The sequence below is a fragment of the Capsicum annuum genome, chromosome 11 (genome assembly GCF_002878395.1).
Source record: "Capsicum annuum cultivar UCD-10X-F1 chromosome 11, UCD10Xv1.1, whole genome shotgun sequence".
Lineage (NCBI taxonomy): Eukaryota > Viridiplantae > Streptophyta > Magnoliopsida > Solanales > Solanaceae > Capsicum > Capsicum annuum.
The window spans coordinates 212,875,245-212,899,776 of NC_061121.1; the positions used below are offsets into that span (position 1 = coordinate 212,875,245).

General features: G+C 33.6%; 1 protein-coding gene and 1 long non-coding RNA gene across 10 annotated transcripts; both read left to right on the forward strand.

Annotated features, from left to right (window-relative positions):
• Window positions 1–1,292: 1,292 nt before the first annotated feature.
• LOC124888559 (7-deoxyloganetic acid glucosyltransferase-like) lies at window positions 1,293–3,601 on the forward strand. The gene is made up of 2 exons (XM_047399204.1): window positions 1,293–1,885; window positions 2,496–3,601. Exons 1-2 carry the CDS (start codon window positions 1,405–1,407, stop codon window positions 3,422–3,424), a joined length of 1,410 nt encoding a protein of 469 aa, XP_047255160.1. The 5' UTR covers window positions 1,293–1,404; the 3' UTR covers window positions 3,425–3,601.
• Window positions 3,602–14,314: 10,713 nt separating this feature from the next.
• On the forward strand, window positions 14,315–20,678 carry LOC107848510. 9 transcript variants are annotated; one of them, XR_007046988.1, is made up of 9 exons: window positions 14,316–14,658; window positions 14,807–14,907; window positions 15,014–15,095; window positions 15,213–15,338; window positions 15,423–15,534; window positions 15,961–16,090; window positions 16,352–17,123; window positions 19,571–19,701; window positions 19,982–20,678. It is a non-coding gene; the product is annotated as an uncharacterized LOC107848510 (long non-coding RNA). The 9 variants fall into 9 exon arrangements; XR_007046987.1 differs by having other exon boundaries at window positions 14,318–14,907; window positions 16,352–16,449; window positions 16,939–17,123; XR_007046991.1 differs by having other exon boundaries at window positions 14,318–14,907; window positions 16,352–16,449; window positions 17,028–17,123.
• The last annotated feature ends 3,854 nt before the right edge of the window (window positions 20,679–24,532 follow it).

Consider the following 24,532-nt stretch of genomic DNA (forward strand, 5'->3'; position numbering starts at 1 on the left):
TCTAACTACTTTTTTTTTAATATATCAAATGACTAACTTATAGGATGCCACTTGAAAAGATTTTATTCAATCTTATTAATAATAGATAGATTAGTCGTGCATCTAGTTCTTTTCTAATCTAGGTACTGCGGCGGCCTCCTAAAACAACAAACAAAAATGAAATTGGGCACTTCGGGAAAATATCTTTCTTATTGGCGTATGTCTGATACATGAAAAGTTAGGATCATAAATATCCTTAAAAGGATGGGCAAAGCTAACTTGTCCCAGTGCAATAATTTAAGAGGAAAGGATAAAAATAATATTTAAAATTAAAATAATTTTATAAAAATAGCTTTTAAAATAAAAAAATCGGTAAATAGCTATTTCTATATATTTAACTATATATTATCAGAAATACTTTAAAATCAAAATATAACTTTACTTTTCTTTACTTCCTTTTCATTTAAACTCCTAATTCTCCATTTCATTATCTTTTCTGATACTTATTTTACTTTTTTCATGCCACAAACTTTTGTATAATTCTCTAAGAATTTGTATTCAATTAGATTCATATAGTTTTTCACCCATAAATAATAAATCATCCTCAATAAATTCATAAATAGATAAAGGATCGTCTTTCACCGCGTTCTTGCTTGCTAATTGGATGGACTCGATTTTCCCATCATTTTCAACAAAAATTTCAAAATCAAATAGAGAATTTCGAAGCAAAGTAAGGATTTTTAGGTAGGTTATATGGTAGAAAAGTGTAATAAAAGAAGATTTGTTGATATCAAACTACAAAGTAAAAATATACTTCCCGTTTCAATTTTTTTAAAATTGTTATTTGTCTTAACTGAGCGGTTAATAGAAAATATCTATTGTATATGCTTGCACATACTGTATCAATGTGGTATAAAAGTGTATCAATCTAGTATAAAAGAGTATCGATTGGATATATAAACACTGCATATGAATGCATAGATTTTCCTTCTATCTTGTTATAAAAGTGTATCAATATGATATAAAAGAGTATCAATTAGGTATAGGATCCCCTCTTTCTCTTTTAAAAAATGTATCAATGTAGTATAAATGTGTATCAATATAGTATAAATGTGTATCAATTGAGTATAGAAACTGCATATGATCGACTGGACCGATGGCTAAAAGAGGAAAATAAATTGAACCGACTGACTACAATTATTCATATTTTCAAATTATGAGCCATTTTTTTTTAAATGATCCGCCCATGTCCTTTCCCTGTAATTTAATTGGTTCAGGTGGTAGTTGAAAAATAAAATAAAAGTTGGCCTGCCTATTAAGGGAGGTGGAGAGTACTAGCATGTTTTTTGTTGCTTCCCTTCTAGTTCTGGTGTAAGATGTTGTAGGAAAACACACCACTACTCCACCAGCTAAGATCTGTTTGTAATGGATCCATTGGCTTTGGTACCTCATGTTGCCATCTTCCCTTTTCCTGCTCAAGGCCATGTGAACTCCATGCTTAAACTGGCTCAGCTTCTTTCTCTTTCCAACTTTCATATCACCTTTCTTGTCACCGTCGACACACATGAACGCCTCCTAAAAAACACAGATGTGTTGTCCAGATTTGGTAGCGGATTCCAGTTGCAAGCACTTCCCCATGGGATTTCTATGGATAACATGAATACTCGTGATGGAATATCGATGCTGTACCATTCTCTAAGTGTAATTGCCAAACCATTTCTTAAAGAATTCATTGTCAATTCTCCCGTGACATGTATCATAGCCGACGGAATCTTAAGCATGGCGGATGATGCAGCCGAGGAAATCAACTTGCCTATTATCTATTTCCGCACCATCAGTGCCTGTTCCTTCTGGTCCTACTTTTGCATCCCTGAGCTTATTCAAGCTGGAGAACTTCCCCTCAAAGGTAAGCCGGAAATTAAAGGGGGAGAAAAATAGAGATATGGTTATAACTGTCTTGATAGTGGGTGGAAAGATAAGCCCTTGTTTAATGATTTCTTCATAGTAGTATCAGAGTTAAACTAATCCAATTCTTAGATTATCCAAGGTTGATTTTCCGTATTATATATATTGTTCATGCAGTAGAATTCCGGGGAAGGGGACAGTGTCCCCCGTCTATGCAGAATGAGATTATTTTCCGTTTTTTCTTATGGATATTGGTCAATTCTCACGTTATGAACTAAGTTTTGGATCAAATTACACTCAAAAGTTTATTTCGTCACATAATATGACAGTTAAAAACTCATCTCAATTCTTAATTTACTTGGTATTAAACTCTCATGTTATATTATCTGCACTCCACATATCCAATCTTGGGTGTGTGGAGGTGTTAGATCCATCTCGACTTGGATGAGATTATTTTCCTCCTTTTATGGCCTTACACGAATTTCTCACCTCATGACCCAAGGTCTATTTTCTTTACCATTTATATATATACATATACTAATTTATTTATTTATTTTTAAAACTGGTATTTTGCTTCTGAACTAACGTGGTTGGTTATACATGACTCGCAGAAAATGCAATGGACTTCACATTGACGAAGGTAAAAGGCATGGAAGATTTCCTGAGGGGGCGAGACCTTCCAAGCTTTTGTCGGTCGAGAGACTTAACTAGCCCGGATATGAGGATACTCATGTTTGAGACGCAACAAACCCCTCGAGCGCGGGGACTCATACTTAACACATTTGAAGACCTTGAAGGGCCCATACTTTCTCAAATTCGAACAGTGTGTCCAAATGTTTACACAATTGGAGCAGTTCATGCCCATCTAAAGACTAGACTTCCAAAATCTACCTCTTCAAACAGTTTGTGGCAAGAAGATGAAAGTTGCATGAGTTGGCTTGATACGCAGCCACCAAAATCTGTGATATATGTCAGTTTTGGAAGCATTGCAGGGTTGACAAGGGAGGAGTTGTTAGAGTTTTGGTACGGTATGGTGAATAGTGAACAAAAGTTCTTATGGGTGATGAAGCCAGACTTGATAATAGGACAAGAGAGAAAAGATGAGATTCCTGCGGAGCTGGAGCAGGGTACAAAGGCAAGGGGCTACATGACTGATTGGGTTCCACAAGAAAAGGTGTTGGCACATACAGCAATTGGGGGTTTCTTGACTCACTCTGGGTGGAATTCCACATTGGAGAGTATAGTTGAAGGAGTGCCTATGATTTGCTGGCCAAGATTTGCTGATCAACAAGTGAACAGTAGATTCGTTGGAGAGGTTTGGAAGATGGGATTGGACATAAAAGATACATGTGACAGAGACATTATTGCAAAATCAATTAGAGATTTGATTGAGAAGAGAAAAGGTGAATTCTCGCAACGAACGGAGCACATGGCAAGTTTGGCAAAAAGAGCTGTCAATGAAGGTGGGTCGTCATACATTAATCTGAACCGTCTTATACAGGACATAAGATCGATGACTCCGCCACTGAAACAAACCTGATTCAGCTTGAAACTTAATCTTGTTAGTGTTTGTTAGCTGGGATTAAGTTGTAGCCTAGAGATTGCAGATTTATTCTGCCCATTCTGAATAGCTCTACCAACAAATGTAGCTTCACTTTTAGAACTGCAGTCATTTACAAGTAGCTCTGCAGCAATAAATAAACCAAGCTTTTATGGATGGAGAGGATCAATGATTTAAGAAAAATAAGATCAAAGTGATAACACAAAAACGATTACAAGTATGCATTAACCATAGGTTTTGACACAGAGTATACACTAAAAGGTATAAAAGTTGAAGCGATTAAATTTAAATATTGGATCCATCTCTAATTGCATCTCCATAATGTCTGATTTATCTTTTTATATCTTCCTATCCAGTTCCAGACCAAACTGATCAGTTTAGTAAACAAAGACTAGATCATTCTTTCGCTTTTAGCCCAATTCACTTCACTCTGTGGGATAGTAATATCAATTAATTTTGAGTTTAATCTGAATTCTGAAACTTAAAAAGCTGCAACTTCTCAGAAATTCAATTTATTTCATTTCTTGTTTAAACCAAGCACAACATCTATAAATGGAACCCCAACTAAAGCCGTCGCAAGCTATTAGATATTTGGAGTATTAGAAGAGTTATTAACATTCAGCTTCAAGTAAGGTCTAAGAGTGTAGAAAGTATAACCATGGTATCTAAATATTCAGGAGAATCAAAATGAGCGAGCAGTAATTGATAAGAACTTATTTATTGTCAAATTAATTAATAGATCCAGACATAAATATGAAATGAGTGTCCATAAACAGAAGATAAACATGATCAAAATAATGAGATGTAAGTTGTAACTAGTAAGGCTCCTCAAGGACTCATAAGAAGAGCCGCCTGAGCTTAGACATGAATTTGCCTTCTCCTTCAGCTGTAACATCCATTCTTTAATTGGGTTCAGTTCTTCCTTCGCCATCAGCATTCTAATTGCATTCTCAATGTTTTTTCCTTTCCAAGATATTCTCTAATTGCACCCCTACTTTCCAAACATGGCTAACATACCTTGCGTTCACCATTTGATCACCGAAACATGGCATACAAATCATTGGTACCCCTTCACAGATTCTCTCCAATGTTGAATTCCATCCGCTGTGTGTCCAAAATGCTCCAACAGAAGGATGTTTCAACACTTGTTTCAGAGGGGCACATTTAACAATGTGTCCCCTTCTATCCACTGTCTCCAAGAACTCACTAGGTAACGCTTCGAGCCATTCTCAGCCACAAATCAACCCGAGCCCGACTACCCACAAGAAAGGATGACTGCTATTTGCCATGCCCCAAGCTAAGCAATCTCAAGAAATGAATTAATTATCAGGCCTGATGAAGCTTTTGTTTCTCGGATCATTCCTTCAATGGCCTGATATAGTGCATCCATGTTAGATGTCTTGAATGCGGGAAGATCTTTCATTCTGAGGGGTAGAGGTTCCTCAACTGCCTCCTCTATTCGAGATTCTGTACATGTATACAAACAAATTAAGCAAATAGGAAATTTCGGTAATAGTTATCAATGTAGCTTCAAAGAGGTGTAACGTCCTATTCAATCAAAAGTTGTTTCACAAAACATTCTGCATCCGGAGAAGAACCACACTCCAAAGATTTAATACAGAGTGTTGCAAAGAAAAAAATATCCTCTCTACCAAATTCAGCGTAGATTTTTGAGTTATTTCAACTTCTGATCTTTTCTTTTTGGAAGCCTTCTATTTTAGAATAAAATTTGAAATTTCTTTATGAGTATGTGTTCATCAGCTATGAGAAAAAATAGACTATTTCTTTTTCGCTACTTAAATTTTTGGTAGGCAAAATTATAAAATACTTGCGTGAATGAAAAATAAAGAAGATCAGAGAAATAATTAATTTATACAATGCACAATTATTATTATTATATTTTTATTATCATTATCATATAAAGTGTCTTGTTAAATTCATATTATTTTTTATTGATCGTACTAACTTAAATGCATCAACAGAAAAGGTCGTCTATGGGAATGAAGCGATAAATCAAAAAGTGGGTGAGAGTCAAATAAATGTCACTTTAACCAAAAAGGGCAAAAACGAGCAAATAATTCAGACACTTTTTTGTGCATGTGATGACGTTCACCCATCATCCCATCACGACTAAAAAAAACAAAAAGATGTGTCGGCGCAGATATTATTGTTGGGAAATGAGAGATGTGATAAGGACAGAAGTGTGAAGTGATAATTGAATTGGGGACAAAATATATCTCAAAAGAAAAAGAAATATTAAAATATGTGTGATATTAAAATATGCTTAATTCACAAAAAAATTATATCTTTATTTTTTAATAAAAAAATTACTGACGGCTGAACAAAAAATATATAACTCACTTTTATTTTTGTGAGTTATTCATTTTATTTACATATAATTCAAAAAAAAAAAGAGTTATATTTATGAAAATTATAAGACTCACTTTTTTTGTGAGTTAAGTAAATAAAAAGGACAATTCACAAAAAAAGTAAGTTACATTTATAAAAAGTATCATTTTTTTTGGTGAGTTATCCTTATTTATATAACTCACACAAAAGAGTTGTATTTATTTTTATAATTTATGTGAATTTTTATAAAATATGATGTGAAATATGAATATAACTCTAAAAATATATAAGTTATGTGCACAATTTATTAGTGATATAAAATATGAATATGGTGCTACATTACTAAAAAAATGCAAAAAAGCGACGGCTAGCGTTGCTTTTTTGGCTAAAAGCGACGGCAAACGTCGTTTTTTTCTAGTCTAAAAAAGGGGCGTTGTTTTTTTTAAAAAGTCGGCCTACATCGCTTTTATTATGACGGACAACGTCGATTTTTGAATTTTTTTTTTTTTACTTATTTTACAAAAAGCGACGTTGGTCCGTCGGTTTTTGTTCTTCAGGTGAAGAACATGATGAACAACTGAAGAACAAAAAACGACTGACATCGTTGTTTTATTGAAAAAAATAATTTTTTTTCAGAAATATTGACGTTGTCCTTCATAAAGCGACGTTGGTCGTCGCTTTTTGTTTTTCATAATTATTAAAAAAGCGACATTGGTCGTCGCTTTTTGTGTTTCATAATTATTAAAAAAACGACGTTGATCGTCGCTCTTTGTTATTCATAATGAATAAAAAAGTGACATTGATCGTCGCTTTATGTTCTTCATAATGAATAAAAAAGCAACGCAAGGCATCGCATTTCTGAAAATTTATTTAAAAAAGCGACGGACAAAAGAAATCTTGTCCGTCGCTTTTCTGCATTTTTTGGGACTGCAAAAATTAGCTTTTTCTGCATCCCACTTGTCAAATAAATACAATTTGATATATACATCATGCAACACCGATTACTAATCATACAATGAACTACATCAAAACATGTAATTCAAATCATCAACACTTTAATAACATCCAAAACACTTATTCAATATTCAAAAACACTTAACAAGTAATTCAAAAACATCCAAAACTAAGTCTTTAAGCTTCTTAATTCAAAGGTTAAAAGTTAGGTTCAAGAATTAATGTCTAAAAAACGTCTAGGAGCAAATCCAACTAACACTAAGGAGTAGGTCAACAAACTCATCACTACACTTAATTCATATCATACATCCATAGACGATGATCCATCTACAAAAATATAGATATTCAATAACTACACTTAAGCATTTTCAACTCATTAACTTCACATTTCAAGTAGCAACACTTAAGCATTTTCTAGTCACAAGTTCACAATTTGAAGTAAGTACACTTAAACATTTTCAACTCATTAATTTCACATTTCAAGTAGCAACACTTAAGCATTTTCAAGTCACAAGTTCACAATTTGTAGTAACTACACTTGAGCATTTTCAACTCATTAACTTCACATTTCAAGTAGCTACACTAAACCATTTTTAAGTCACAAGATCACAATTTCAAGTAACTACACTTAAGCATTTTCAACTCATTAACTTAACATTTCAAGTAGCTACACTTAACCATTTTTAAGTCACAATTTCAAGTAACTAAACTTATGCATTTTCAAATCACAAGGTCACAATTTCACGTAACTACACTTGAGCATTTTCAAGTCATTAACTTCACATTTCAAGTAGCTACACTTAAGCATTTTCAAGTCACAAGTTCACAATTTCAAGTAACTACACTTAAGCATTTTCAAATCATTAAATTCACATTTCAAGTAGCTACACTTAACCATTTTTAAGTGACAAAGTCACAATTTGAACTAACTACACTTAAGCATTTTCAACTCATTAACCTCACATTTCAAGTAGCAACACTTAAGCATTTTCAAGTCGCAAGTCATTAACTTCACATTTCAAGTCACTAATTCACATTCTCAATTGCAATATAAGTCAAATAATTCAATAGATTTAATAGCGCTAATAAGTAGAGGCGTCACATGTCCCTCTCACACCATATAGTCATCACAAAACCTATGGATTTATAAGCCTTCTACAACAAATAATCTCACCATTACATGATATATAAAGACTTCACTATATAAAAATAGAGAGAATAAACTTACCTTTATTTGACCTAATTTGAAGAGAAAGAGGCAAACGATCGTCGAAAAATAGCAACCAACATTTTTTCCAAGAAATAGCAACCCAACCTGTTCATAATGGAAATATTAATCCAAAAAAACAAATCTTAAACTATTTTTCAACATAATGTAGCAATATCAATAGAAACAATACCACTAACAACATACACAGTGTAATCTCATAAGATGTGATGGGGTCTGGGGAGGGTAGAGTGTAATCTCATCCCTAAATATTTTTTTGTCAACAAGAATATACTCTAAAATAACTTTAAGTTCAAACCCACCAAAACACACACTGTAGCACCAACAAAGAACCTAATAAGATGAGGGGGAAGCTGTGTTTCCAGCTCAAACAAGAATGTAAATTATCCAATTCCAAAGAACAATTTTTTAGCTGGATCTTAGCTTAACATACTCAAAAAGATCTACAGAAAAGAAAAAGAACACATAAATGTTTAGAATGAAGAACAAGAATGGAAAAGTTAAAAGAACAAACCTTTGCAAAGAAACAATTTTCCTCAACCATCTTAGCTCCTACTTGCAAAAAAAGAAACAAAAACCAAAAGGGTACATACAAAACTCAGAATCTTGAAGTATTGTTCGCCCCCCTTTTTTCATAGTATATATACTCAACAGTTTAAATTCATGTGTGTTATGTATCAGCTGAAGCAAAGAATTTGAGGAAAAGGGCTTTAAAGGGTCAACAGCTGGAAGTGCACTAGCTTCAATAAAGAAACCTCTTTAAGTTTTGCTGCTGATGGTCTCTTTCAATTTAGATTTTCTAAAACAGAATTATGTGGAAACATGTCTATACTCCCCCCCTGTGTTCAAAATTACTGCTCACTTATTCCGTTCTTTTCGTTTTAATTGATCGTCTTGTTAAAAGATTTAAAAAAAAAATCTATTTTACCTTAAGTTTGTCCCGAATCATTTCAGTTTTAGGGATGCCCAAATATTCTCTCTTAGCAAAATTAAGGCCCCTAACACTAGGCTGCAGTCCCAATTCATACGCCTCCCATACCTACTGGATGGAGGTTAAAGCCCAATCCTTCCCTTTTAATTCAGCTATAAAAATATAAAAACTCGAATACTTTCTGCATATTTTTACCATTTAACTCACAAAAAAATCAAATTCGAAGTAAATTAAGCAAAAAAATCAACAAAAACACCTGATAATTCTACCACAAGTTTTAAAAATATAAAATTCTCCATAACAGAAAAAAAATGTTAGCGATCCGTGGAAAGTTAGCTCAAAGTGTGAATATCACTGATAGCGATCTCATAGATGACGACCTCGAAGTGTTACTGATAGCGATGGAAGAGAGAAAGGAAGAGAGAGAGAGAGAGAGAGAGAGGAGAAACAACACGAGAGAGAAAGAAAGAAAGAGAGAGAGAGAGAAAAAGAAAAGAATGAGTCTTTTTCCCTAATATGGTGGACTAAAAAGTTGACTTTATTTCGACGGCCAATTTCGACGTTGGCCGTCACTTTTTAATATTTAATTTAATTTTTTAAAATATTAAATTATTTATCCATTATTAAATAAAAAATATCAAATATCGATGATCAACGTCTCTTTTCTAAAAATTAATTTTTATTTAATTTAAAAAAGAGAGACGCTGACCGTCACTTTTTAGAAAAAATAAAGAAAAATTTAAATAATTACTAATTGCGATGGATAGCGTCGCTTTTCTAAAATTCCTAATAGTGGCGTTCAATCAAGTTCACTCATACCTCGACTATTCAATCAGGTATCTGTTATCTTCTACTAATACATATATACCGTGTAACTCAGTCCATAAAGGTTAGACAATTGCAGTAGGAAGATATTACCTGACATTTTTGATGCTACTAAGATTTAAACTTTGGTTGCTCCTAATTTTCATCCGCTTCATTGACTACTTCACCATGCCTCGAGTCAGAATATATTAGGATGATTAATGCATTTATGTTAAGCAAGTGACTTTGTTTAGAGTACAAAACTTGCGCTTGCTCTATTGGGTTTTCAATTGTGATGCTTTTCCATGATAGAATTCTTTTTAGGTTACTTAACCATTTTTCATTAAAAGATTTTAAGACGAAGAAACGAAGCTTTGAAAGGAAAGAAAGAACCCATTGACCACTTTTAATGCATCATGTTTTGCAAAATCAAATGAACTTGAAACTGATTGCATTTTTTACACATGTTTTGTTTTTTTAGTTTCCCATCAAATGTCCGTATTCATATGTGTGCTCCGACTAATTTTAATTTGACTCGTGTAAGATCCATTTAAAGTTTTTCACCCAATATTTATACTCGTATGTGCGCTCTGACTAGTCTGAATTTGGGTCGCATAAAATCCATTTAAAGGCAAAACATTGTTAATTAGGATTTTTTTTTATAGAGAGCTCAAACCAAAACTACATGCTATTGTGGTGGTGGATTGTCTAAATATGTTTTTTATTGGTTAATGCTATGTTTGGTACATGTTTAGGTGAGGAATGGGTAGAATTTAAGTTGGTTCAATTTGGTAGAGATTTTTTATTTGTGGCAGTCTGATATTATCTTTTAGAAAAGTAACATTTTAATAAAAGGAAAAAAGTAGGAATAAAAATATATATTTACATTGTTTAATTCTTGCTCTTGAATTTGAAAACTGATATAGTATGTTTATAGTTTATTTTTAAGAGCATAAACTATTTCTTGGTTGGCAAGTTACTCGGGCACCAATGCTAATATGAGAATATATGAGTTTTTTTTGCACAATTTGCATCTGCATGCTGTGTGCGATCGTCAAGGTATTACCTTGATATCTGAAAAACATCATAGCATACTTAGAAGTGTCTCCATAGAGCATAATTGGCAAGCTCCATTTGGCTATCACTTCTACCGTTTAACTCATATATTTTATATTTTAAGAATTATATTCATATAATGGATAACTCACTTAAAAAATGAGTTATTTATTTTATATTTGAATAACTCACATAATTAGTGAGTTTCGTATGATAAAAATAGAGGCAAATGATAAAAATAGAGGTTAGATAACTCACATAATTAATGAGCTTTATAAAATAAAAATAGGTAAAAAAAATAAAAGAACACATAGATATGTGAGTTTTATAAAATAAAAATTAGAAAAGAAAAAATAAAAAGCTCACATAATATGTGAGCTTTATAAAATTAGAAAAGAAAACTAGATGTGAACTTTCTATTTTTCTTTTCTTATTTAAAACACATGGGCATAATGTAACAACTTTTCAACAACAATGCAATGCAGCTGAGTTAGGTGGAATACCCTACAATATCACATTTACACCAACTGTCAAACCTCGGTTGCCGCCAAGATTAGAATATAAGTGAGGGGAAGACACACAAGATCACACAGTAGGGTGTCTCGACCCAATGAAGTATGGTAGTGCACAAGATCACAAAGCAGAGCTCCTAACTATAGTCCCAAATTGGGATAATATATATCGAGTACACAAGATCACAAAGCATGGTACCAAGTTCCCATGTCGATAAGCACGGTTTCCAGCGATGAGCCCTTATACTCAAACGCCTTCTTTGGGCATCCACCTATCTCATGAAAAATCAATGCATTCAACTTCATTTAATTCCATCACATATCATATTCTATAGGGTATCGTCATACCCGACTTGCAAGTCATCAATATCACATCATTCTTTTCATTCAACCATTATATTCATCATATTTCAACATAAACAACCCTCTCCTTGCAAGTCAAATCATATCCAATCATAACAATTTTCAAAACATTTCATGCCATGCTTCTCAAGATGTTTTCAAAAAATTCACATCATATGAAAATTTAAAATAAAATCATATCAAGAGAGAAATTCCATAAAGTTCATGCTCTCAAGTTATCATCTTTTCGAAACACATGCATATACATATATAATATGCCAAATCAGTTCGGATAAAGGCCTAAAGACCAAATCAATATCGTTGAAATGTTTAGAACATGATTATATTCGTAATTTCAAAATCTCCAATATTAAAACATGAACTTTAATTTTTTAAGATAACCCCACGTACCTCTATATGCGGAAATAATAGGTGCTTCTTAAAGCCTACGTTGTGGGAATTCCAAATCTTCAATTTATTTTGAAAATCCACGGTTGAATCTTGAGTTGCTTGAGTTTTTATTTTGAAAACCTTGAGAGAGTTCTTGAACAATTTTGGTGAATGAGGTTGTATTTTGGGGTATTTGGGATTAAATCCCGTGTTTAAGATGATTGGGGAATGGTTAATTACCAAAATGCCATTAATTTTTTGGATGAGCTGAAAATTTAGCCTGGGCCGATCCACCAGGCGACTCGGGCTCTATAGCACCGCTTTTTAGCAGGCTTCGCCCGCTCAATCGCGGGCTCAAGCCCAGGCCAGATGATCTGCCAAGCGACGCCTGCAGATCGTGGACCCTTACTGAAATACAACCCCAAACTCGCCTTTATGCTCGTCTAAAAGTTCCAAAACTCCTCTGAGATGTACTACAATGTTGCTCCATCGCAACGCAACAAAAAAATCTAAAAATGAACGTCGGGAAGGTAGAAAATAAAATCTCCGAAGATTACTAGCTAAAAATGAGTCTAAGTCTTTCAACACTTAGAATATTTCAAGTTTTTAAGTTTAAAACCACACCACTTGAAGATAGTATATGCATGAGTTTTACGGGGCGTTACATGTACAATTTGTGTATTTGATTGAAGATTTTTGGTGGATAGAAGTGAAAAAAAAATTGAGGAAGAAGAAGACATGGGGTGGTGGGGTGTGAGGAAAAAGGAGAAAAAAAGTGGCTGAACATTTTAAAGTGGACCCCATTTATTTTTTTAATATTTTTTTTTTAGTTAAAACACACTTTGATTTTCTTTTTTTTTTTTTTACCATGTCAGCCGTTAAAGGAGTAAAATAATACATTTTAAAGTTCATAAGGGGTTAAATAATTATAGGTTAAGTTTAATGGCTAAAGTGAGGTTTGGTGACAACTTTAGGAGGAAAAATATGTCTTTCCTCTTTAATTATATTCATATTTCACATCATATTTTATAAAAAATCACATAAAGTATAAAAATAAATATAACTCACTTTTTGTGTGAGTTATATAAATAAGGATAACTCAAAAAAAAAGTGATAATTTTCATAAATATAACTCAATTTTTATGTGAGTTATTCTTTTTATTTACATAACTCATAAAAAAGTGAGTCTTATAATGTAACACCCCACATTTCGGGTTAGAACGAAAACTGTCATTTCTATGCGTAGATGATCCAAAAGAAATAAGTCCTATGCAAATATGACATGTTAATCATTTTAGTAGTGTGGGAAATTGAATGAGTTTCCGTCGACATAAGATTCATCCAAAACGGACACTCGGTGAAGGAGTTATGGTTAATTTAAGTCCTAGTCGTAAAACACCGTCATTCCTGTCCTTGGCGCGTCGCGGAGAGGGTTTAAATGACGATGGTCAATTTTCAGTGAGAATCCGCGATGGTGGCGCATCGCGGAGTGGGCCAAATTCCCATTCATCAATTTTCAGTGAGCCACTGCGATAGTGGCGCGTCGCGGTGGCCCATAAGATCGGGTTCCCAGTTTAAATTTTTTCAATTTTGTTCAGAAGTTAACAAGGGTAGTTTGGAATTTTTTCAAGTCTCTTAAAACGTTCAAACAGGAGATTTAGACCTATACAAGCATAATATACGACATTTTCAAGACTTTCCTCAAAACAAAAAACCCTAGTTCATATACTTCTCCTCCAAGAAACTCAAGATTCAACCGTGAATTTTCAAAATTGATCAGAGATTTGGAATCCCCAAACTATAGGCTTCAAGGATCATTCATTATTCTTCATAATCGAGGTACGCGGGGTTTTCTTAAAATCTCATAGGTATAGAAATCATGATTTTAAGAAAGAGTTTTTTGAATTTATGAATACATTCATGTTTTAGAAGCTTCGATAATATTGTTTTGGTCTTTAGGTCTTCCCCCAAATTGATTTGAATTGTATATATGTACGTATGCATTGAAAACCATGAATTGTGAATCGAGACCATGAAATATATAATCTCTCTCTCCCATTACTTTATTATTTGATTTACAAGTTATGAGTCCTTACATTTTATGATTTACAGAATGATTCAAGATACTAATTTTCACTACAAGAAAAAGCTTTATTTAAGACCAATATTTTGGGACGAGTTAATAAACTCATCTATAAAAGTATATATATTGAGATGAGATATTAATCTCGTCCCTAATTTTATATGTTACAGTGAAGGAAGTAAGTATGGTCCCTAAAAAACATAATAATTGGTCACAAATAAGCCTAAATTGTAATTGAGCGCCTAGACATTCACCAATCATTGAAATAAATTAGTAATTCTTTTTATTTTAACAAAAGTTTGGGCGACAGAGTTGTGAAATTCTTAAAAAAATGAAGAAAAACCACATAAATTTTTTCTCCAAAACATATTCAGCCCTAATCAATATTGAGCTGCAAACTTAAATCATCGACATTGAGCTGCAACCCTAATCGATATCAATTCATCGACAATAACATTCATCCCTAATCTTTAATTTCAGTAATTGATGTGTGTTAATTACGCTGAAGTTCTCTAACACATGCTGGTCGTAAACCATCCAGCCCTTATCAATCTGTTCATCAATGTATTATTTATCAAAATTCTTTAATTTCAGCTAAATTAGTGTGTTTAGCTCTGCCCTAATCTTGAATTTGCACCTGCTAGAATCGATTTCAGGTATTCCTTGTCTTCCAATCAATTGTTTGGTTGTTTGATTTCCTATTCCTATTCAGAAGCAGGTGTTGGAGAGAAATAAAGTTGATGCTGCTCGATTTGCATATTTTTGGAATGAAATCGTCAAGAATTTGAGGGAAGAAGATTACATTGCTAATTTGTGAGTGACTGTCTTTATATTTTCACCAACCCAGTTTCAGTTTGCTACTAATTATATTGTTATCCTCTAAACTTCTAATTTTGATGTATTGATTTTCAACCTGCAGGAAGATGGAACAACTTTTGATGCCTAAGAATTCTGGGAGTCTGTCGTTAGTTTAGTGGACTCTTTTCCTACTAGCTATCAAGGTTGAGGAATTGTTACAGTGCTGACAGTTTCTTTTATTTCCTTTTTCCTGATACAAATGTGATCTATGCAGTTAAATGTCATATTAAAGGCTCTTTACGTTTGTGTTGAATGTGCAGATATTTCTTGCAAAAGATATAACTGTAGTCTGTAGAGATTAAAGACTCACAAGATGAGTTATTGGATAGGATATCAAGGGATGATTACATGAAATATGTGGTTGAAGAGGGCTATTACATCATCAAGTTTGTTAATGAACTCACACAAGTAACTGTTATTTGGAGTTGTGCATGGTCAGTTTATATCTTTGCTTTTTTTAACCATGTTAGGGTTGGAAAAATATATGAGGATATTCGTGGGAGCATAACTAAAAGGCGTATTAATGTGGAAGTTGATATGAATAAGCTGCCACTGGTGATTCAGAAAGTAACTGCACTCATGGTAATATTGGTACATATTCTTTTCAAGTTTGATAAATTTTATCCTTACGATTCATAAGGTCTGATGCATTTGTTTGGGGTTTCTGTTTCCTGGTATCCTTATCATGACTAACACTTGGGATTAGATAGTACTAAACTAACACTTTATTCGATCGAAATCTATTATTTTTTTACTTTATTTGATCAGGATCTGTCCTTTTTTGTGCCATTCTTATTATTAAGTTGATGTGTTTTGAATGCCATCTGAAATGATGACCTATTTAATTGAATGTATTTGTGTTGCGTAACTTTCTAATTGGCCCGATAATCTATCACATTGTCCATTTGCTATCTATATTATTCTTGTTCAAAATATCAGTGTTATCTGTACCTTGTTGAAACACCCGTTGATAGTCCCGACAATATATATCACCGAGTTATTTTGAAGTCAGGACATGTTCAACAAATGGCAAGCTCAAATATTGTGGGGAGAGAATTACGAACGAATTATGGAGCTCTACAATGTTCAGATATTCAACAAGCAAACTCTTATCACACCTGAATGATCTGAAGATGGAGTAAGTTAGATTTCTAGTTTGAATTACATTTACTCAGTTATATGGAGTAAGTCAAATATAACTTGATTCAACAAGAAAGCTCTTAACACACCTGGACGATCTGAAGATGGAGTAATTCAGATTTCTGCTTTGAATTACATTAACTCAGTTATATGGAGTAATTCAAATATAACTTGGAGTTATATATGAAAAAATCTCCCTTTTTCCGTTCCTACTTTAATGACACGGGCCTTTTCTTTTGGGTTCTTTTCTGGGATTAAGACCCATTGTAAGGGATTTCCTTTAAGTTATCGAAGAGTATTTGGAGCGTGGGATCATGAAATGCATAGTCTTTAATCATCGTGGCACCCTTCTTACAGGTACTATGAATTAAACCTTACTTGAACACCCGCCCCTCCCCCAATTTAATTATTGTTTTGACATAACTAACATGAAGTATAAAGTCTTAGAACAACAACAACAATATACCCAGTATATTCTCACAAAGTGGAGTCTGAGGAGGGTAAGTGTATGCAGTCCATACCACTACCTCAAAGGTGAGAGAGAGAGGTTGTTTCCATTAGATCCCCGACTCAAGACAAAATTTTGTTAAAAAATAGTTCTTTTCACAGTATTGTTAATTGTGTTTGCTTGGTGAGGGTTAGAAATAGTCCAAGACAGAGGGTACAAACCGATAGCTGAAAATACTTTTAAGAGAATAATTTTATACAAGTGTAATGTTGCTCTTTTGGGGGTATAACGGAAGGTCAATTAGATTCTTTCTTTAATCAAAGGCTTTGGTTTAACAGATGATTCTTTCACTGGATCCTAATCAATATTGTTTCCTATTATTCTATTCATTCATATAGCTCTGTTGCGTGCATTATGGATTTTTCAATTTCTTGAACCATCAAGCCAAATGAGATACTTATCTCCGCTGCTGATAAGGGGCTTACAGTCTTCAGGATCCATCAGTGTTGTATAACAACAATCAGGGCAAAGTTGTCGACCATCACTCAGAGCGATATACTTGATGTCTCCTATCTGCAAACAGGTGAGTAAGTTCTGAGTTATCATGATAAATGTTGAGCAACTGTAAGAAATTTGAATGAATCATATACTTAAGTTGACATCTATTATTGAGAGGTCAGTAATCAACCAATTTTTGTAACATGCTAGGTGCTATAGTTAACTAATTATTGAATAACACCTCACATTTTTCTGTGTATACAGTCAGCTCATTTTTTACCTTACGTCATTTTATTACTGACCATAGATTCAATCGGGAACATCTTCAACCTAAAAATATATAGAAGGTGTTTAAAAACCTTAAATCTAGAACAGACACAACACCAGGGAGTTCCATCAGATGTATGCTTTTTACAGACAGACTGTCCCCAGAAGGTACACCTTAACCACTCCGAGCAAATCTGTACCAAGATCTATGATGTTAAAAAGCAACAATCAAACATAATAGAAGCATCTGTTAACTCATTCAAATAGTTTGTTATCATCTTTATAGTGTAAAATGATAAACTGTTTCAAGAAGGACTGGTTATAAAGTGCACAAAGGGAGAAAGATTTGAATGAGAAAAAAAGAAAACACAAACTTGTTCCTTGCAAACATTACAAACAGGAGTATTGCACCACTTGCTACTCTTTATCCACCAATATTTGCCCCTACAAAGTCACAAAAGCATACCAATTCCAATTAGATTAAAATGGAAAGAAAGAAACAAACAGTAAGGTAAAAGATACGTCAAAATGACACATTGGTAATTAAACCTAGAAAGTGAAAGATAGTACTACAATGAATGAAAATTAACTTAACTGATTTTACTTTCTCATACTACTCGCTATTATTTACAACATCGAGAAACAACCTTCTCAATGATTTAGTTCATGAAAATTTAGTTTTACCAATAATTATAATGTCACGTGGAAAGGAAAAGATAAGAAAATGTATTAATCACAAACTATTTTACTTTGGAAATACTGCTTCCTTTTATTTCCAAAATAGAAAAACAACCTTCTCAAGGATTAGAAACCATGTGTATTCTCTTCCTGTTTCATAAACGTTATAGTTTTATTTGCGAGACTAACCTGCTAATCTATACGGCCACCGTTTAAATCCTAATCTATACGTAAAACTTAACGGACACCGTTAAGTAAACAACCTTATAACCTTAACGGCCACCGTTTAACCTTATAACCTTATAACCTTATATTAGTAAATAATCTTATAACCTTATAACCTTAACCGCCACCATTAAACCTTATAACTTATAACTTATAACCTTAACGGCCACCGTTTAACCTTATAACCACTGTTAAGTAAACAACCTTATATTAGTAAACAACCTTATAACCTTATAACCTTAACGCCCACCGTTTAACCTTATAATCTTATAGTAGTAAACAACCTTATAACCTTAACGGCCACCCTTTGACCTTATAACCTTAACGTCCACCGTTTAACCTTATAACCACCGTTAAATAAACAACCTTATATTAGTAAACTACCTTATAACCTTATAACCTTAACGCCCACCGTTTAACATTATAACCTTATATTAGTAAATAACCTTATAACCTTATAGCCGTAACGACCACCGCTTAACCTTATAACCACCGGTAAGTAAACAACCTCTAAACTCTATTATTTTGATTAAATATATGATATCACATCCAATCCGATTGAACAAACGGTTTCAATTTCCAAGGAAACTGTAGTCTGTTGAACGGTTGATGAAGTGTAACACAAAATCTAATTTCTACTTTTTCATTTCCCAAATTATGTTTTGGATTCTCAGGGAACTTATCTGATAATGGAGATAAAAATTGCTCATCTGTATATGGATAAGCCAATGCATGTGTTAAGTTAGTAATAAATGAACATGCACAGTGTAAAGAAGTTAAACTCTTTTCTTTTTTCGTAATTTGATTTGTTCTATTTATTGATTCTTGTAAGTTGGTGCAGTCTTGCTCATGTGATGCCACTTCTGGAAATTGTTCGCTCCCAAAAGACATCTTCCCAAGTAATTGTAGACTTTTTTGATGTTGGAAAAAAGATAAAGAAAACCCCTGTAGTAGTAAGGAATTGCACTGGTTTTGCTATTAATAGAACGTTATTTCCTTGCACCCAAGCTGCTCTTTTGCTTGTTGAATATGGAGCAGACATATATTGCATAGATATAGCCTTTGCTAAAGTTGGAATGGCAATGGGTCCTTTCAGGTAAAGTGTCTGGCAGCTTCATTGGTTTAATAGATGTGCCTATGTTACCATGATTTTCTAGCTAAACTAGTGTAACATTCTTAAACATAGTGTGCTATGTGCTGTCTATTTTTAGGGCGAGACTTGCAAGGATTTGCCAAAATGGTCTTCCACCACTAAGAATTCCAACTTTATTATCTGTAGCTTCTTTTCCTTATCAACTTTGAATGTAGAATTTTGTTGGCATAACTAACAATGACTTCAGTATTTTGATATCCTATATGCAGGCTGTGTGATCTTATTGGTTTCAATGTTGCAAAGTCTACATGCAGGAGTAAGTTTTTTACCAGGAATGTATTAATGAACTTGAAAACTCAGGGCTAAGCACTAGATCAAGAATTGAAGAATAATTAACGAGGTCATAACTGAATACTTCTCCCATTGATTCTTATTTAGTGTCTGACTATGTTGACTGTATTGCTTGTATATGAAATTTATGTTTTAAAACAAACCTTAAATATTTGTGTTGGCTATAAATCATTTCATTGAGGGTAAAAGGTAAACTTTAAAGTCAAGTTATTCCTAATTATAGAAAGGTGACATTCTTTATGGGATAGACTAAAAAGGAAAAGTTACTTGTGACAGAAGGAGTACTTAATTATTTTTATTTTGACTTAGGATTGCTGCTATTCTTGCAGGTCATATCCAAGTGAAGACTAATTCTTACCTAAGTATTACCATAGAAATGATTTGTCCTTGGTTACCAGAGTGATGGAGCTTACATCAGAAAATATATCTATGGAACTGTGTCAAGTGTGATTATGAAGCTTCCTAATTCAAATTATGTGGCTGCAGGTTCAAAATATGATCTAGATAGCCAGCTGAAAACTATGTCCTTAAATTTTCTGGTATAGATTATGTCGCAACATAAAGAGAAGGTAATGAAAGAAAGCAAGCGGAACAACTCTCATCATGTTTTGATGATGTAAGATATGTTGAATCAGACACAATTGACCCATCAATTAAGATGGGAAATATGCTACCAGGGTCAGAAGGATAAGCTGAAATATCTTAGGTTGTAGACAATCATAATTACAAAGAGGGTGAAAATTTTGAAAATTCTAATCTTACAGCAAAAATTATGGAGACTAGAAGTCCTTTTATGGAAACAAAAGACAATGAACCTGTGGACTTGGGGCCATCAACAATGAGCAGCAAAGGAATCATGTTGGAAGAGCAGAGTGTAGAAAGTTATGTGAACTATTATAGCAAGGAATGTTGATTTGAATTGCGTAAACAGTGCCATAACGTTTATGTCATGGCTACTCAGCAATTTGAGATGTAAATACATTATTAGTTTTAATATATATGGAGAAGTTATCTTCATATTTGTTATGTGCATCTTGTTCTGTGTAATGTATATTTTATAGTTAGGAATTATGGTCCATAAAATAGAATTTAGGAATTATAGATATTTTGTAGGAACAGTAGAATCTAGTCGCTAAAGGTCTATAGGGATGAAAATATATGCAATTAATCATGAATTAGGGACCAAAAAGTTGGTCATTAAAACATATTTAGGGACCAGATTTTAGGCCTCGCTAAATACTTTTAGGGACCATAAAGAAATGTGGTCGCTATTGCCTTTTAGCAAAGAAGCCTATAAGGACCTGTGGCGACCAAATTTTTCTGGTCGCTATTGACATTTAAGGACAAGAATTGAACTTTTAGAGACCAGATTCCCTTTCTCTAATAACCATTTCTCTTGTAGTGTGTCTTATATGAAATTCATGATGATTAAGAATGGGAGAGAGGAATGCTTTAATGATTTTAAGTGTTGAGATTGATAAACAAAGAAACTTCAAGAATGTTTTTGAGAATTTGGCCACTACTTATTGAAATTGTTGAATGAATGGAAAGCCTTTGCATAATTTTTGACTTATGATTTTAAATATGACTCTTCTTACACTATATGGATGATCAAGTGGCCTGAACACTATTTTAGAATGAAATAATCATATATGGCTCAGAATAACGACTTGTCAGTCTTGGTATGACGATACCAACTTAGATAATGCCATAACAGAGACAGACTAATATTGAAATCAGACTTTCATGTTTTAAACTTTTAGAATGATGCATGTTTAGAAAAGGCTAAAATAGAGCATAAAGAGATGTTAGGTGGTTCCCTGAAGAGGGAACGAGTTTAGATAACTCATTGCCCAAAAACTATGATTTTCCGATCTGGGTATATTATATTACGCTGGCCTAGTATCGTGTGGCCTATCAGAATCAAAGACTCTTACCCTTGCGGTATACTTGGGTTGGGGGCTTCCCTGCCGAGTCAATGGAGGATTCCATACAGCCTATGGAGTATCAGAGTTGTAGGGGAGTGCCACCTAACTTAGAAGTAATACAAAGAACAGACAGTGCATTGACAAGAATGACTTATGATTTTCAGAAAGTGCCCATGTGTTTTGAGAATGGTTTATGCATAAAAATTGCTCTCTATTATTTTACTTATATAAAAGTTTTATTGTGGATTACTTTGCATACCAGTACATCCGTATTGACCCCCTCTTCCCTCCTGGTTCTGAGGCTCAGTCTAGGGGTCCAGAAAAGTAATAGATTTTATCAGACAGAGTTTCAGTCTAGTTGGTGAACCTTCTTTATTCTAGAAGGCCTGTTTACTTTTTGAAAACTATTATTAGATATGGTTTTGGTCTACTGGGGCCTTGTCCCAATTTTAAAAATAGTTTTGAGATGTATTAGAGATTTTGCAGACTGAGTCAGATCGTATGCAGATGTTTTGAATTGCAATTTTTCTTTCTTATGTCTTGAAACCCAGATCTAATGACCATGTTTCCGTATTAGATTTTATTTCCACATTTTCTTTTATATTATGAATGTTGTGCATGATTACCAGATCAGATAGAAAAGGACGTCCGAGCCTTCATAGTTCGAGATGTCGTCATGGCCTGGACCCTAGTTTAGGTCATGACAAACTTGGTATCAGAGCACGGTTCATGGTCCCAGGGTGTCCGTAAAATTGCATCAGGTAGAGTCGTATTTATAGGTGTGTAGCGCACCACACTTATAAGTAGGAGGCTACAAGCCGTTTAGTAATGTCTCTCTTTCTTCATGTTTTAGTTAGTGCAATAGAGTCAGAATGTTCCTTTTTCATACTCTAATTCATGCTATGGTGTTGCTCATACGAAAGTAACAGTCATCCCAATTCTTTTCTTACTCTGATGTTCTGAGACATGTCTCATAGTGATTCAAGTGCAAAAGTTTAGTCTAAATGACATGGTTCTTTCTGATTGAGCCATATAAGATTTTGAAATTGTGCAAGGACTTGTGAAGAGTCCGTTAGTGCCTCAGAGTGTATTGATTCTAGTGTGAACTTTGATTCTGATAAAATCATACTTTTTAACCTGTCGTATTGAGTGTATTCAGTCCTTTTCAGAATTTATGTTACTGATGTCATGCTTAAAGGGGATGATGTGCAGCAGAATGTTGGAACTGTATTTCCACCCGAGTAGTAGTATAAGTTAAGTGTCGGTGTCATGACCTATTGGTAGTGATGTTGGACCAAGAAGTTGGTGATGTGAAGTCACAAAGTTAGAAGTCAGAGTGAGGGTAACTTTTGTGTAAATAAATATTTTAGTTGAATAACCGATGTTTGAGGATGATTTACCCCTTTTTAGTGATAAACTAATGTGGTAGCTAGTAACATGTGTGATTATATGGTAGTCTGTGGGGGAAGTGTTTGACTCAGATTTTTTTTATTTATACAGAGTAAGATATGTATCCTTAGATCATTGATTATTGTGTGTCAAGTTTCTTTCTTTTGTAATCTTGTTATCATTGTGTTATTGAAACTTAAAGTCTAGTGAAGCCGTGTAAGGCCTATTTCGATGCACTAACAACTTATTGTCCATTTTGTTAGTTCTTGTGATACGTCATTGTGTGCTAGTTTAGTAGAAGGTAGAGAAGGAGTAATTATCTATGGTGAGTTATTCTTTGCTCAAAGTATAAAAATGGCTAGATTAGCCAGTAAGTTATAATTACAGACACAAGGTTGTTTGTGGAATTTGAAGGTAGTCTAAATGTACGCTTGGGTAAGTAAGTGTGATGTGAGAATGTTGTATAAGTAGATAAGATTGTATGGGGTTATAATATAAGATTAAGGTTGACCATGGCTATTATGTAACTCTACCCCCTTGACTTTTTTTTCTTTGGTAGTTGTAGACTAGTACTACTTGTGAGAAGGTATGTAGTAGATTTTGAGGCATAGCAGTGATGTCATGAAGGTGGATGTGATTATTTCTTGGTTAATGATACTAGTTTTATGGAAGCGATCTAATAGACTTGAATAATGCATGCAAGAGCTTAAGTTTATTTAGTTCGTAATGAAGTATGATGTGGTATGTATGAAGTAGAAGTATGCCAAGGTGATATGAAATTGCAGTATTTTTCTAAGGTTATTACATATTGTGTGTGACTAGTGGTGCCGTTGAGTTTCTAGGTGGAGAAAGACTAGTTAAATGGTATATGGTGTTCTAAATAGCCAAGTTAAGAAGTTTTGATAGATAATGTTAAGCCTTTTGATATGATCTTAATTCTCATAGTAAAGAGATATAAGTTTGGAGTCGTAATGCTGGTAGACTATGACAAAAGTGATATAGTCCGACAAAGGTTTGGAGATACCCATGTTTAGTGTTAGAAGAATCTGAGTTGGTGAATGTTTAAGCTGTTATATGATGACTTTTGGAGATATAGAAACCTAAGGGTTGAATCTTAGAAGTAGGTATTAGCATTGGTTGTTATACATGAAGATACCGTCTTACAGGGTAAGTTTAGTTTTATGTGTATTGTTATATCCCTGACTCTAGAGTAAAGTAATTTCAGTTTATACCAGACTGTATATAGTGGTTCACAGACTTAGATTAGTGGCTTAAATATAAGAGTGAGATGATAGAATGAGTAACTAAGTCAAATTTTCAGATGATAATAGATGTGCCAGTAAGTTGTGGAATTGGCCTTGAGAAAGAGTGATGCTCAATCTATTCTTATTTCAGTAGTTTACTTCAGTTATTCCGATACATACTCATGCTTTATGTCCAGCTTCATGATCATAGCTCGTGTTCAGGCATATGATAAGGAATCATGTACTCTCCTAGTTCCTAGTATGATGAGTTCCCAGTTTGTTTAGCAGTCAGAATCGCTTTCCATAAGTTATGAATCCC

What these genes read in the sequence shown, in the direction of transcription:
- LOC124888559 (XM_047399204.1), top strand. Translation starts at nt 1,405, where the DNA reads ATGGATCCATTGGCTTTGGTACCTCATGTTGCCATCTTCCCTTTTCCT. An exon ending in TGGAGAACTTCCCCTCAAAG is followed by an intron (nt 1,886 to 2,495) that starts GTAAGCCGGAAA and finishes CATGACTCGCAG; the next exon opens with AAAATGCAATGGACTTCACA.